At 42.4% G+C, this 16,355-nt stretch overlaps 1 protein-coding gene across 2 annotated transcripts in view; it reads right to left on the bottom strand.

Annotated features, from left to right (window-relative positions):
* The window catches only part of ARHGEF28 (Rho guanine nucleotide exchange factor 28), a 320,618-nt gene that overhangs the window by 41,246 nt on the left and 263,017 nt on the right, over positions 1-16,355 (bottom strand). For both annotated transcript variants that reach the window (XM_017890633.1, XM_017890634.1), the window contains 6 exons: positions 15,566-15,820; positions 13,989-14,065; positions 8,547-8,725; positions 7,489-7,580; positions 6,178-6,360; positions 2,323-2,454 (listed from right to left, as the gene is read on the bottom strand). In XM_017890633.1, the coding sequence (XP_017746122.1) occupies positions 2,323-2,454; positions 6,178-6,360; positions 7,489-7,580; positions 8,547-8,725; positions 13,989-14,065; positions 15,566-15,820 (918 nt within the window). The remainder of the gene's footprint in view (positions 1-2,322; positions 2,455-6,177; positions 6,361-7,488; positions 7,581-8,546; positions 8,726-13,988; positions 14,066-15,565; positions 15,821-16,355) is intronic.

Below are 16,355 nucleotides of genomic sequence, written 5' to 3'. Positions count from 1 at the left end.
GCCCAAAACACAGTGTTTTATTAGAACCATGTCCAATCTGGACCCTGACAAAATCGATATTCACTTTGTGACACAGTTTGTATAATTTTTTATTGTGTCATCTGGGAACTTTATTTCCAATACAGGAAATGTTTTCTTTAAATTAATAAAATACTTATGTCTTTGGAAAATGAGAGTCCTCTAGGATTTCAAAGGCCTCTTCTAATGCAAAGAAATTTTTGTCTAAACAGAAACGACTTCAGATGAGATCAGCTACAAACAAGTCCATTTTGTTCAAGCTGATCAGCACTTATTCACTTACAGTGAGGGGACATTTCATAGGTTTCTCTGTCGTTTGAAAAATGGTTCTACTAATGGGTGCTATTCCTAACTCTTAAAGAGTGGCCAAAGGCATCACTAAAGAATTCACCATTCTGTTTCTCACTCCCTCATAGAAGTTAGGAAAATCAAATGGGAAAGAAGCTGATGACAAGGCAGAAGAATAAAACACAGATCAGGTCCCTGTCCCTGTATCCAGTTTCAGGGTGGGCGAGAGGGTCTCCAGTGGACAGAACTTTCCTAGAAGTAGAAGATACTCATCATGTATACTGAAGACTGAAAATAGAGCCGTCTGCTTGGCTTATAACCTCAGGCTGACATAAGCCTGATGCAGAAGAGCCCAGTCCTCCAAGTCACTTGCAGAACCGACACCCATTCAGTCAGAGTTGTAGACCTTCATTTAGGAATAGCCTTGCGCCTTGAACAACTTTATAAAGAGAATCAAACTCTCATAACACCATGTTCCAGTCTGACCCGGAACTGAAGAGGCCTTGGGGTACAGGACCACCAGCCAGCTTTGGTAGTTCCTCTGCCTGAATCCCGATATCAGACCCCTCTAAAGAGCCTCTCAATAGTTCTGGCAAATGCCACGGGTGTCCCTTTTGAAACTCCCCCCAGTCATGAGAGACGTGGATACAGACAAGGAGACCTTCACTGCCTGGCCTGAAGGGAGGGAAGGCTCGGCCGTGGGCTCGGGCAGCTGCGGAGCGGAGCCTCTCCAGCTGTCCCTGGGGCGAGGCTGAGAGCAGCAGATCCCTGCATGTATTTTTAGACAGAGCCTCCTCAATGGCATAATGAGGATCTTCTTTTAAAAGGAAATCACCCAGGGCAGTACAACTCCCCTGATGAATCTGGGCTGTGTCAAAATGAAAAACATATGTGCGCATTCTGAAAATAGAAACCCAGGATTAGATAAAGCAGAACTTGACAGAGGAAGATAATTAGTGGTGCTGGTATTTAAAAAAGGAAAAAAGAAGTATAGAATTAAAAAGCTATACTGCGTCTATATATCTTAATCAAGGGATGTTGTTAAAGAAGTTCTGAGTTCAATTTAACCTTCCAATCTCTAACTATTGAAGACATTTTATCCATTTTATCTTACGCACATAAGACCTTGTGGAAGTAAGGTTGTTACCAGCTGCACAGGATGAAAAGTATACTCTTTATGCTTTTATCTTAGAAATCTTTCTGGAACTAAGTAGCCTACAACTATACATATAGTTAGTATAAACATACCAGGCATTAAAATTTTAAAACCTGTTACTCAGATATATTAGCTATTTCTCAAAAGAGTATTTTCCCTTCACTTGTCTTTAGAAATACAGATTCCCAGTCTTTGGATAGCTAGGTTCTGGGAAATTACCTCAACCAACTCTCTACATTCTATTTTTTATATTTAAAATGTATTGAAACAGTGTTTTAATAAATGAATTCTGACATGAACTAAAGTGTAGGATGGCACAGATCAAGAATTTTCTGGCACTTCCGCTTTAACCATACCACTAAACTGTGTGTGTGTGAGAGAGAGAGAGAGAGAAAGGAGGGAGGCGGAGGGAGCCGTGTGTATATTTCTGGTTTTCTGAGTTGTTTTCTCAGTTGATGCACATGAGATTAGGTTTAAGTGCTTGTTCTGTAATCGACTGCAGGGACTCCTTTTTTAAAAAACCAGAAAAGTTAAAAAGTGCTTTCAAAACTGTATTCAATAAATCATATCAAAAATGAGGCAGGGTAGGTGTTGGGGAAGATCCAACATTTGGCTGGCAAACAGAGCAGTATAACCCACCAACTACTCTTTAGATCCTCATACTTGAAACCCCAGTGTCATTATTGTATGCATATGATATTCATTTAGGCTAGCGTATTTATTCTTAGTGTTTTTCTAATTTAAAAAAATATATCAAGTCCCCTTCAACCAGAGACAGTCATTGCCTTTACTTTACGCGACCACTGTAAGCTCCAGGGGCTGTGCTCGGGCTCATTGCCAAGGCCTGCACTTTCACTTACAGGCAGTCGGCGATCCTGGTACATCATGAGAACTGAGTGTGTCCGCCAAGACAGAGTCTCCACAACTGTCCTCGCATGATTGACTCACGTCGCCCATCTGTGAGGCCTTCACTGCAACTTGTAGGCTCTCAGCTAAGATAGAGAAAAACAAAAATAAATCTAAAAAACAAAGATAGGTATATATTTAATCTAGACCAGGAGTTGGCAAATTGCATTTGGACTGTCCCTGTTTTATATGACCCAGGGGCTAAAATGATTTTACATTTTTAAAGGTTGTCAAAACACGGGCATGTGCCTGTGCACGCACTCACACACACACATGCACACACACCACTGCATCCCAGAGACTGTGATTTACAAAACCCAAACTACTTCATATCTGGCCCTTTATAGGAAAAGTTTGCAGATCTTTAATCTAGACCAATACTTTTAGCATCATTTTACAACAGAGAATTAACTCAATAAAAAACTATAAACCCATTATATAAAAATATCTCAAATGCAACTTTCAGTAAATTGGTAGGCCTAAAAACTGCCTGTCATTCAGTTAGTAGAAACATACCAGGCATTAACTTTTTAAAACCTGTTACTCAGACATATTAGCTATTCCTCAAAAGAGTATTTTCCCTACACTTGTCTTTAGAAATACAGATTCCCAGTCTTTGGCTCTAGACTTACTGGATTTGATTCTCTGGAGGAGAAAACAGGATGTGTATTTTAAACAAGCACCTGTTCTAGGGGCTATTGGGCATTTGACAACTAAGAGGGTAGTTTACAGATTGGAGGAGGAAAGAGACATACACGACTCACTAGGCTATGCAGAAGCAGGCGTTCAGCACTCATCTCCATCAGCTTTATTAGAGCATCATAAATGCTACTGCAGCATGGAGGAGGAAGAGCATTCTATTAGCTAGCAAGATTCGGAATATGTTTTTACAGGAGGTGAAAACTGAGCAGGACCTGGAAGGATGGATGGGTTTCAAGAGGCAGAGACAGAAGAAAAGAAAGGAAGGAGGAAAAGCTGTCCAGCAGAGTGAAGTCCCAAGGAGACCATTCAAGGTGCACTACTGAACTGGTTTTTTGTCAGAAGATAACTCCCTCACTCTGATAAGAACTCCTGCTCGATCTTTCAGCTGCAGCTGGTGCTGGATGGTCAGTGACCGAGGGTGGATTATCCAACTGCAGCTAAGGCAGCACCTCCATTGCTCTGGGTTCTAAGCAGCTGGGTCCACTGCTGCCCTGGCACCTCTGTCACAGTGTGCCAGAGGAATGGAAGCAGATGAGCGTACAACCCAGCATTAGTGAAAGTTTTGGTGGGGGAGAAAGTTAAAACCACTGGCTGATACTGAGAGTGGGTGATCTATTTGATCAAGGCTTTATCAAAGATAATGAGGGAGGTCACTGCTTCTTGTCAACCCACTTGGAAGTTTCTTTTTGACTTTATTTCTAAAATATATCTTGACTCGGCCTCTTCTCTCTGCTCCCATTGTCAATGGCACTGGTCTAGACCAAGGCTCATCTCAACTTCTGTTATTACTTCCTAACAAGTCTCCAGGCAGATTTGTCTCCTTCTAGTCTCTTGTCCATTCAGCAGCCAGTGAGTTAAGACATAAATAAGATCACGCCACACCCATGATTAAAAGCTTCCAGTGCTTTCCATCATGTTTGGAATAACATCCTCTTTTAAAATTATTTAAATATGGCCTACAATGATATGATCCCAGCCTGCCTGGCCCACATCACCTCATCTAATGGTGATCCATGCTGACATCTGCTACCCTGGCTTCCTTTCTTTCCTTAAACATGTGAAGCTCACTGCAGCCTCAGGGGCTTTGCACTTCCTTCTCTCTGCCCAAAATGATCCTCCCCAAGCTCTTGAGACAGCTGGCTTCTTATTTCTCAATCTTCATCTCAAAAAGAGGTCTTTAGGCTAATCTCTCTGAAGCAACACCTTCACCTTATCACAATCCCATTATCTTTGGGATAGACAACTATCCAAAGTTCTCTTTTTTCCTTAAGTATCGTCTATCTTTCATCACTAAAAATTTTACAAAAGGCCGGGCGCGGTGGCTCAAGCCTGTAATCCCAGCACTTTGGGAGGCTGAGACGGGCGGATCACGAGGTCAGGAGATCGAGACCATCCTGGCTAACACAGTGAAACCCCATCTCTACTAAAAAATACAAAAAAACGAGCCGGGCGAGGTGGCGGGCGCCTGTGGTCCCAGCTACTCGGGAGGCTGAGGCAGGAGAATGGCGTAAACCCGGGAGGCGGAGCTTGCAGTGAGCTGAGATCTGGCCACTGCACTCCAGCCCGGGCGACAGAGCGAGACTCCGTCTCAAAAAAAAAAATTTTTACAAAAGCATCACTGCCTCCCAAGCACCAGCAACAGTACAAGGTAGATGCTCAATGGATATCTGAGAAACAGATGAATGAGGGGTTCTATCAGTGAACCCTACTTCAGACCTCTATGCCCTTCTCAAGACCTCAGTTTCCTCAACTGGGAAATAAAGATGGCTGATTCTAAGATTCCTAAATTCTCTTCCAGAGCTAATATTCTGAGATTCTAAATCAGAGGCTGGCAAACATTTTCTGCAAAGAGCCAGTTAATAGTTTAGGTTTTGTGGACTAAACAGTCTGTCAAAACTGCTCATCTCTGCCACTGCCACTGTAGGAAAAAGTAGCCACAAGTGACACATAAACAAGCAGATGTGTCTGAGTTCTGGTAAAACTAAACTTACAAAAGCAGGTGGTGGGACGTGTGTAGTCCGTGGTCTGTAATTTACCAGCCCTTCTTCTGTACAACAGCATTTCCTGCCAGTCTCTCAGGAGGTGGCTGGTTTATCTCCGAAGCCCTTTGTCCCACTGTCACTTCCAGACCATTATCTCCACCTCTTCTTCAACTCCTTTCTGCCTCGAAACTCCTGCCCTCCGGGTATACTGCTCACTACCGCTCCTTGTTGACTTTCCTCTATAGACCTTCAGCCACTCGCCTGCCTTCTCTGAATGAGTCAGCACACGGCACAAGTTCTCCGCATCCCACCAGTGCTAATCCTGTCAAAATTCTCAATATTTTCAATTCTATAAACTTAGTCCTTCCACCACCCTGGCCTCTCATCCTCTGGACTTTCTCATCTCCAATGATCTTGCCCTTCACCCGACCTCGGCCACCATCTCCCATTGTTATTACCAACATCTGCACTTCGCCCCCTTAAGTCTATTCTCCACACAGCAGTCAGGGGGTACCTTTCAAACTACAAGTCAAGTCCCTGCTCCACTCAAAATTCTCTAATGCTTCCCATCCCACTCAGGATGAAATTCCAAGTCCTTCTCTCCTGCCATGCAACCTGAGACCTAGTGAACCCTGGACTCATAGAAACCTGGACTCATCCCCTGCACTGCTCACCCCACCCTCCCTTCCCTCTGCCTGTGCTGTCCCCCTGCCTGCTCCTCAGGCGATACTGGCACTTTCCTGCACCAGGACCTTTGTGCCGGCCATTCCCTACACCTGGAAGACTCTCCCTCAAGATATCACTCGGCTTTCTTCCTTCATGTCCACTTACATATCATTATATCAGAGAGGCCTTCCCTGACCCCCTATCTAAAACAGAGCCATCCCAACTCCATCACCCTCTTTCCCCCTTATACTGCTTCTTTTTCTTCATAGCACTTGATACAATCTGACATATTTATTTCTTTGTATTTGGTGTTTCCAGAAATACAAGTTCTAGCCGAGTAAGGACCTTGTCTTGTTCTGCTGTATCCTCAGCACCAAGACCACAGTGCAAGGCACATAGTAGGTGTTCAATAAACATTTTCCGAACCTGTCAACCCAAACCCTTCTCAAAGCGACTTACCTTCTTTCAGTGCTGCTGCCAGTAATGAGGCTGCCTGGGGAGGCTCGCCTGGGTCAGGTTTAATAAGGAGGTGGGGCTCTAGATGGACGTCCTCGAATCCACTCAGTTCTCCAAGTTCAGCATAGATATGCAGCTTCTCCTCCAAATACGCACAAATTTGTTGGTCTTGGTTAGTGAGTATTTCTATGAAATAGTATTTACCAGAGAAGATTATCACTAACATGAATACAACCACTAATGTGAAAGTCCACGAAAAAGATGTAGCTAATTAGCAAGCAGTATGACCTCCAAGAGAAAGCCCAGGCTGAATGAGTAGGGTAGATGCAGGTATCAGTCCTGACCATGCTGCTTAGTGACTGTGGCCTCCAGCAAGTGACTAACAACTTTCTCAGCTTCCATTGTCCTTTCTGTAAATAAGGTTCTTTTCTCAGTCCCTTAATTCCAGAAAATTTGCAAAGCTATTCTTTGTTTATTCAGGCTGGTTTCTATTAAGACTAAACATTAAGCTTGGGAATGAAAATTGAGGTAGTCCCATCCATGATGAGTGAACAATACAGATGCCTGGAACGGCACAGGCTTCAGCCAGTTTTGGTCAAAACCAAACATACTGGTTTAAGTTTTTGTTTCTAAACATCCAATTTCTTTGCCCATCTTTGCATGCATCATTGTCCTCAGATTTCAACATGTTGCAGAATTCTTAAAGCGCAAAGGGACCTTAACCAGCATTGAATCCAGGAATTCTCAGTCTCCTCTGTGCTTCAAAGTCACCTTGGGAGAGCTGAAAACCCCAAAGTCTACATCCCACCGGCCACAGATTCAGATTCAGTTGGTGGAGGGTGAGGCCCAGGTATCTGTATTTTTAAAGACCTCTCAACTGATTCCAATGTCAAACCAGAGTTGAGAATCACTGAGCTAATCTAATCTCCTTCTTTCACAAACTTGGAAACTGGGGACCAGATCTGTTGGGTTCCTTGTCCAAAGTCATTGACATGACAGTGCTGAGACCTAAAATTAAACCATGAGACAAGTAACTCCAACATTCCTCTGCACCACACTGCCCACAGCTATTGTTTCATGTGCATGTTTTACATCCATTTTAATCACTAAGGTGGAAGTGAAGAGAATGTCATCTTATTTGAGCATTTCTAGTGTAAGTTTTTGGTTTTCAGTGTTTCTTGGGAGGGTGGTCCAGGTGGGCCTCAGGTACACAGGATGAATCATGTAGTTATAACCTCCTGTTCATGACACTCAGGCTTTCCCAACACCCAGGAGAACACCACGACCAGGGAGCCAGAAGTGCCTGCACTGTACCTTGACATTGCTGAATTTTGGCCACTCTGGCTTCAGCTTTCCTCTTGTCTTCGTCAGATTCACTTGTCCTTCCCCCTTTTTCTTCAGGACAACTTTAAAAGACAATAGTCAGGAGACACAACTGAAACCAAATGCAAGTATCTGTAGATTCATTAGAAAAACATGGGAACTTGGCAATGGATTTATTCATAAAGGGAGAAAATTTCAGCATAAAGGGAATGCATCATGCCCCCTGGCCAGAGACTTGTTTTCTTGAGAATACAAAGAATCTTGCATAACATTACATGACTCTCAAAATCAGCGGTGTGGGATGACTCAAATATTCCAGTGAACACAAACATACACTCACCACACACACCCATAATGGGAATAAAGTATAAGAATTTTAGGGAATAGAAGTGGGGTGCCAGATTAGATGGGGTGCAGTGGAGGTACAGAAATTGTATATAACTTCAGGATCTAACTAATTAAATTACTGTTGAGAATGATCTCCTCCACCCTTGTGCTCCCAATTATAAAAACTGTCCTTGCACAAGTAATGAGGAACAAATTGACTTAGAATACTTAGATCCACCAATTCAGAAACATTTATTGAATGATTTCTCAGCACTAGGCACACAGAGAAACATAAGACATGACCCCTGCCCTCGAGGAGCTTCCAATCTAATTAAAGAAACACACACATATGTACATAAAAAAGATAATAGCTACAAGGCAGTATATAAGAAGCATTGAGTAAATGCTTTAGTGAGCAGGTGTTAAAGAATTTCAGGCAAGAAAGAGATCACCAGGACTGAAGAGGTCCTCATGGAGGAGGGGAGGCCCGAGCTGCATCAACGCCTGGCAGGGCGCACACAGGCAGAGGGAGGTGCAGGCATTACATGCAGGGAGGCGTGGAGGAGAAAGCTGCAGATGGGGGGCTATCGCAGGCAGGTGCAGGGGGCAGGGAGCAGACCATTCTGGCAGAGGCAAAGTTTTCATGCAGGAAGACATGGTTAGAATATTTTCCCCAGTTGAACAACTCTGTTCCATAGATTATGGACAGAAGGAAATGTTACCTTTCTACAGCCTGCTGGATCCGTCTCATCCAGTTATTGCGTTCCTCCTTGGAATTGGTGTGAATTTCATACATCTCAGGACCAGCAGACGAAGCACTGATCAGAAACATTCCTCTCTCCTCATTAGCAACTTCTCTAGCAATAAGCTTTTGAAGGGAAATAACTGATGGCTTCTGATCCTATATAAAACAGGAAGGTGAGCAGATGAAACAGCATCCTAGCTAAAGTAAGGCTCTCGTAAAACATGAGCTAAAGGAAGCAACAGTAGTAGGTAAACCTTTCTCCACTTTCAATCTTTTCAAAAGAGCTATAGAAGTTGATACAATCTCCAATGGAGACGGTATGGAAAAGAGAGGATGGAAAAAGAGGAATCACGGGAATGCTCATCCTTAAGAACTGGTGGTTTAGGCTGGGTGTGGCTCCCTCCTATAATACCAGCACTTTGGGAGGCTGAGGCAGGTGAATCACCTGAGGTCAGCAGTTCAAGACCAGCCTGGCCAATGTGGTGAAACCTCATCTATACTAAAAATACAAAAATTAGCTGGATGTGGTGGTGTGCGCCTGTAGTCCCAGCTGCTTGGGAGGCTGAGGCATGAGAATTGCTTGAACCTTGGAGGTGGAGGTTGCAGTGAGTGCACTCCAGCCTGGACAATAGAGCAAGACTCTGTCTCAAAAAAAAAAAAAAAAAAAAAAAAGAAGGAATTGGTTGTTTAAAAATTGAGCTGTTTAAAACACAGAACAATCAGAGAAGAAAAATATCAAAATGCCATAGTCAAGGCAGGAGAAGTTTTACTAAGACAGCATGAGATAGGAAACTCATGTGTCAAATGTCACAAAGAGATTGAGAAGGATGGAGGCCCTAAAAAGTCCATTCGACTTGCAATATTGTTTCAATAAGGTAACTGAAAAGAAGCCCAGAAACTCAGAAGCCCAGCCTGTGGACTATAAACGATACGAATAGGGGGCAAGACCTTCGACTCCCCGGGCATAACCAATCCTTTTTGCTACTGTCATGTGGGCCACAGCAACAAAATGCCTACAAGTTCTTGCCTCTTCTCACCAAGCAGATGAGCCCTTGGTGGGTGGGAATGGGTCTCATTCATCTTCATGTGCCTAGCACATAGCCTTGCATAGAGTAGGCACTCAATAAATGTTGGTAGGACTAGTTTCACATAAGTCCACCAGAGGGTAATAGGAAGAAAGTCTAAAATTTGGCATGTACGCCGTGATTAAACCACCTCTTCTACCAGCATCTACTGTGATCCTCCAATGTCCCTTTCTAAACACTGGAGATTGAAAGAGGAACAGCACACTGATGATGCCTGGTAGGTAGATGTCATTGAAAAAATGGTGAAAAGAATGACTTCAGGATGAACAGTTTGGGGGATAACATGAAGAATTCTTCTTTGGTCTGTGGCTTCCACCACTGTTTATAGAGCTGGTTGCAGTGTGTGGTTTTGCTTCACCATCATGGACTAGGCGACGCCTTTATCCAGAACAAGCCACAGTCCCCTCATTGCTGACTCCTTGGTGCTGGCTTGTCAGCTTTCCCAGCATCATACAACTTGGCCACATCTGATGCTGTGTGCCATGGTGACCCAGAGTACCTCCTCACCCCATGCTTCTCAGAGTAGCATGAGAGAAAAAAATACAATGGGACAAGACCACTGGTCTATGCAGCCCTGTGCTCAGCCTCTGAAAATGGAAGCAAAAGCAGCCCCGTGGCAGAGTTGTTGGAATACTGCCCTCTCTAATTAGGGAGATCCTTGGAGCATTGGTAATCTGGCTTATCCTATTATGGACCTACTCCCAAGACCTTATCTGTTTCCCTGATTCAATGTGCAGTTTTAGCTTCCTCAGCTGACAAGGTAAACAGCCTCTGTATGTAAAAAGGCAGAGTAAGTTTACTTGCTTAAGACATGAGCAAGAGTGAAATTATTTGAACTAGTTGGTTAGTGTTGCAGGGGAGGGGAGGTGGCAGGGTAAGATCTTTTCAAAGTGAAGAACAGATAAGTGCAAGGAAAGTAACATTCATTCGTTCACCATCAGACCAGGGGGCATAGGAACCTGTCCATCGGTATTCATACTAACCACGCACAAACACTGGAGATGAACAAAAATTCAATTAACTCTCCAGGAATGGAAGTAGCATGTCTGCCTCGGAGGTAGAGGTCAAACACTAGTGATGCAAAGGCCTAACCCAGCTTGCAGAGATGTTTTATTTGTGCCACGGCATTTAACAAACAAAGTTTAAAAATAAGTTCTCGGTATTTAAATACTAGGGGATTTCACTTTTTAAAACCTTTAGATTTCTGGGTTCTTGGGGAAAGCAGAAGATTAGCAATCCTGGGCCCATGTTCCCATTTTAAAACACTGGCTATAGCCAGATAATCCCTGCCATCTTTGAGACAGGGCACAGACTCACTTTTCACTACAGTCCCTACAACTTTCTATTGTCTCCTCGCTTCTGACCCTGTCACGTTCACTCAATCCCATTTCTGCCCAATCCCTACAGGCATTAGGAGTCAAAGACCTCTAATGTAGGAGAAGAGGAAAGGAGCTGCTACGCTTAGCTGTATTGTTACACCGTATCCATTCTGTGCTGATTCTACTATTCAGGGATTCCATTGTGATAAAGAGATTTTACTTATTTATTTATTTTATTTTATTTTTATCTTTTGAGACGAAGTCTCACTCTGTTACCAGGCTGGAGTGCAGTGGCGCGATCTCGGCTCACTGCAAGCTCCGCCACCTGGGATCACGCCATTCTCCTGCCTCAGCCTCCCGAGTAGCTGGGACTACAGGCGCCCGCCACCTCACCGGGCTAGTTTTTTGTATTTTAGTAGAGACGGGGTTTCCCCGTGTTAGCCAGGAGGGTCTCGATCTCCTGACCTCGTGATCCACCCGTCTCGGCCTCCCAACGTGCTGGGATTACAGGCGTGAGCCACCGCGCCCGGCCACAATACAGAGATTTTGAGACTTCTTCCTATTTGGAACTTCAGCTTGCAAGTCCACATGTTCACTATGTCTTGGTTGTTTGCTCCTTTTGAATTTGCCTTCTTTGATGTTCAAGAGATTCCTCCTAGACTCAGTATTCTAAGACTTAGTGAACACATCTACTTTTTCTTACACATTTTGTAGGTTTGGGCTTTGCTCCAATTTCCAGCTGAGTCCTTTATAAAAACAAAAACAAAGCAAAACTTTCTTGTAGGGACCCACTACTCCATCCTCTTGCTACTTTCAGCTGTTAATCTTCTGGCTATTTCCAAATTAATCACGTCTTCTGTAACATGCAGCAAGACAAGCACCTGAGGAAGAAGTTTTTTCTAAAGGGCACAAGGAGTGGAGAATCTCACCTGTACTAGCATGAGGAAAACTTTCTAAAATTCTAGGATGAGAACTAGGAAATCCAGATATCTGTATACCCCTAGCCAAATGCTTCAATTCCCTACAATTTTAACTATAAGATATTGTGACACATGGGCTGTTGTCAGATAGATGTAACTCAGGAGTGTATGAACAGTAGGGTGTACCTGACTCTTCAAGGATAAAATGATGCTTTCTCTTTTGCTCTCTCATACCACCAAGGGCTTAGCTGTCATTTATGAATGCAGCTACATGTCAGATTAACATCTTTAAAAAACAGTATCAGTAACATTTTACTGTTGTCCATAGCCAAACACATTCCACCAAGAAGAGCTAGGTTGTAACTGTCTTCATTCTCCCATTTGGTGGATTGCATTCCTAATACCCCACTTAATGGTAAATGCGGTCTAAGGGTAGCACAGATAACGCCTCAGGAGGTCATATGAGACAAGAGGGAAAGAATCACATTTCAAGTCACGTTCTAAGTTGAGCATTACAGGATCTGAATCCATATGCTACCTTGTCCTAAAAAACAATGTAGTTGTCTTTATGTTATCTACTTCATGATCAATCAGCAGGACATCTGTCCGGTAATATCATCCAAGAAGCAGAATTTGCTTTTCTTTTAGGTCTTTGGTTTTAAAGAAGCATTGGTTTCTATAAAGATGTGAATTTGTTTCCTCTTCCTACATGGCCCTCACCATCCCACAGGTTAAACAAAATGGTCCCCACCTTCCCACTTATTTTCTCATGTTCTTTCAGAGAATCTCTGAGCATCTCAGATAACAGCCTAGAGAAGCCACTGGACAAACCAATAGGTTTTCATGAAATTTGTAACACAGTTCAAATCGATTGGGAACATAGAGACTTCAAGTCTTCTTATTATCCTCTAGTGTAGCTCTGTGAAAACGTCTTTGACCTTTATAGAACTCAACATCATTGTGTTGATGAAAGGGAATGTGCCAAACAGGATGAAGAAGCTTCTCAAGTCAGCCTGCCTAGTACACAGAGACAGATGAGGCACGGCTCCCGCCTCTTTCCCAGAATCTCATCCCTGGATAGACATGCTTCTTTGTTTTCTCTGAACAAGATAACAGAAGCCATATTAAGCTTTGACTTTGCCAAAATTGGTTGGAATTAATGGTATCTGCTAATGGTACCCAAATGTCCTACCATTCAGTGGATGATAAGCACTAGCGTTTTAGGGAGCCACCATTACACTGCCCATATTGCTATTGTGTGTCTTGGATTCTTTCCTCCAACGGGGTCTGATGCTCCACGATGCTAACAAGGAGTTAACTGGCGATATCGTCCTTCTCTAAGTCAATCAGATGCCATGTAGTAAATGTCATAAAATACTGATTTTATTGCTAGTGTAACTCGACTGTACAAAATGTCATAAAATACTCATTTTATTGCTAGTCTAAGTCTGTGTGCCAGCAATTAGATTACTCTAACACACTACAAAAATAGTTTCATACACTGTCTTTAGAAGCTACTATAGTAAAAAGAAGAAAGAATCTTCTGTAAACATTAAGCATCAGGATGGTATCCCTTGTCTGGCAGAAGGCACATGATGGCAGTTACAGGGTTAGTAAGTGGGAGAGCAGGGCCAATGGGCATGGAGAAAGCCCAGTGCTGGAAGAGATCAGCTGTGCCCAGCATTCACATTTCAGTTGCTGGATCTAAGGGAAGGGGTTTTGGGGCCGAAGGGGCAGGGAAGAGAGGAGTCTAGAGGAAAGACCAAGATAACTAGATGGCATGGGGACATTTGGGAGGCTCAGAGCAGTGCCTGTTCACTAACCACTACTGAAGGACTGCGATATTCTCACAGTTGGTTACGCTGCTGAAACAGCTGAGTACCAGCCCTGGTTGTCGTGAAGCAACACTTACCATGCTAATTTAACCTAATGAGATGCTTGTCTCTAAACACTGCAATCACAAATAATAATGGAAACATAACATAAGCATATACTTCCCTGTGACTATTTTATTTCACTAGGAATTTTAGGCATTTTTCAAGAAAATGTGTGATTAAACCTATTTTTTAAATGCATCACACGGTCATATACTTACAACGGCTGCAAAGATGTATTTCTGGTCTTTTTCTTGTAAAAAGAGCAGCACATCAGTTAGAAGTAGAGCTAGGATATCTTCAAAGAAAAAACATTACTAGTATTAATGAAGCAAACCACAGTTCAAATAAACTTAATAAAATAAAAGACTAACACTTAGTCTAAGTATGAAACTTTTATTAAAAATACCTGTATTATGAGAGCCAAAGATATATGCTATTAACAACTTAAAAGAAAGCTGTCTTTAAGTGTGCATGTTTGTGTGTAGCTGTAGGTATAGGTAAATCTCCAGCAAAGTTTAATGTAGTCACTTTCAAAACCGAAGAAAAGTATCTATAAAAAAGGAAGTTTTAATAAAATGGAGCAAACGCTTACCTTTGGCAGGAAAGGTGCTAAATTAAAAATGTAAAAGGGCAGCTTCTACCTCAAATTATATATGCCTGCTATTTTGTTTCACCTAGATCTAAGCAAGATTTAGGATTCCATACTTCCCTTACAAATTGTTCACAAGAAGTCATCTTCATTGCATCCACTGAATAAATAGTCTAACACAAAGTTACCAAACTGATTCTACTAAATGGATAAAGAGCAAATGACTTTGAGCAATAGAATCTACAGGTTGTGGTTAATATTTATTTTCAATACAACATTGCTAGTTGTTGATCAACAAATCCCATTTCAGATATTAGTTGCAACCTCCATCAAAACTTGATCATCCTCCAATGGGTAATAATTTTTGACTAGCTAGAATTTAACAACCTCTTCCTCTCACTTCCTACCTATGGATGCTATTAAGATGAACTGTTAGAAACAGTGGTTCTTAGGCCTGGCTGCATAGTAGACTCACCTGGAGAGCCTTTAAACATCCCATGGGCTTTGGTTTCATCCTCACAGCGATAAAATCAGAATCTCTGAGAGGAGACATGAGCATTTGTAATGTTTTTAAGCTCCAGAGGTGATTCTAGTGTGTGGCCAGGGTGAGAAAGCCTGGGTTAGGCAGTGTGATAGCTAATAATGAGTCCTTAAGAAATGGAATTATCTGCTTTAGACTCCTGAACAGAGTCAAGTTCGTGCCAGTTAGCAAACAGCAGCACTGAGGAAGAGCTTAAACCAGTGTCAGCAGGTGTGTGGATGTAGTCTATTAGTCAGTAACAAAGATGACATTCAGAGTTCTTTTTATTTCTCCCCTCCATGGTCTGACAGCCCTAGGCTGTGCTGACACGCAACAGACCCTAGGTGTGTAGGTGTACTGCCTTGCTTTCAACACACCACAGTTACCAGAATAATTTTTCTGTGCCAACAATTAGCATAACTCTCAGTTCCTTTGATTTCAGACATCACAAAATTGCAAATTCGTAAAATATGTATAAAGGTTTTAGCTTGGGCAGCAAACTCCCACCAAAGATTTGTATCATTGGCCAGATTTGCCTACTGAAATTCACAAATCAATCTTTCAACTGACCTGGGGTTTGTGCATGTGTACCTGCAATTCTGAAATGTTTTTCTTTTGAAAATCTGTCCTCTGTTAAATGAATAATGTGTATGAAGGGAGAAATTGGTATGGTCGAGCCACAGTACCTTTGAAACGACCTGTAGCAGTTTTCCAGTAAACAAGGCCATCATATAACAGAGTCCTTTCTTCACTCATCAGTGCCTGCTTCCTAAACACATGTCCATTTTTGAGCTTCGTGTATGTTTTGTTTTCAATCTTATTTAGGATCTCAAGCCATTTTTGGTTTTTCTCATATTCATTGACTTTTAAATCCACTGTTGCTATCATGTCTTTAATTAAGCAAAGAGCTTTGCATAAGTCTTTATGTTCTTCGGTTCTTTCTGTGTGGGGGAAAAGAAACAAAAAAAATACTATATAATAAACCAGAGTACTAAGGAAGACAACTTTTCTTTAGTTTAAAATACAGTTAAACACATCATCTAAACAATAAAACCCCATAAGAAAATGTTGGATGAAACTTAAATCCCTAGCCTGGGCAACATGCCAAACCCTGTCTCTACCAAAAAAGATACAAAAATTAGCCGGGCATGGTGGTGTGAGCCTTTTGTCCAGCTACTCAAGAGGCTGAGGTGGGAGGATAGTTTGAGCCTGGGAGGTAGAGGTTGCAGGGAGCCAAGATTGTACCACTGCATTCCAGCCTATGAGACAGAGCAAGGCTCTGTCTCAAAAATAATAATAATAATAATAATTAAATCCTATAATATCACTCTGTACCTCCCCCCCCCCCACCAAAAAGATGTTAAAATGTTTTATTATGAAAGGTTTGCATTATTAAATGTGCTTCAGCTAACACATTGTCCTTCAGCTGACAGTAAGATGTCTGAATTCTAAGGATGAGTCTGAGCTTCCCCCTAG

This window comes from Rhinopithecus bieti, unplaced genomic scaffold (assembly GCF_001698545.2).
Source record: "Rhinopithecus bieti isolate Rb0 unplaced genomic scaffold, ASM169854v2 scaffold_18354, whole genome shotgun sequence".
Lineage (NCBI taxonomy): Eukaryota > Metazoa > Chordata > Mammalia > Primates > Cercopithecidae > Rhinopithecus > Rhinopithecus bieti.
This window is presented reverse-complemented; position numbering and strand designations above follow the sequence as displayed.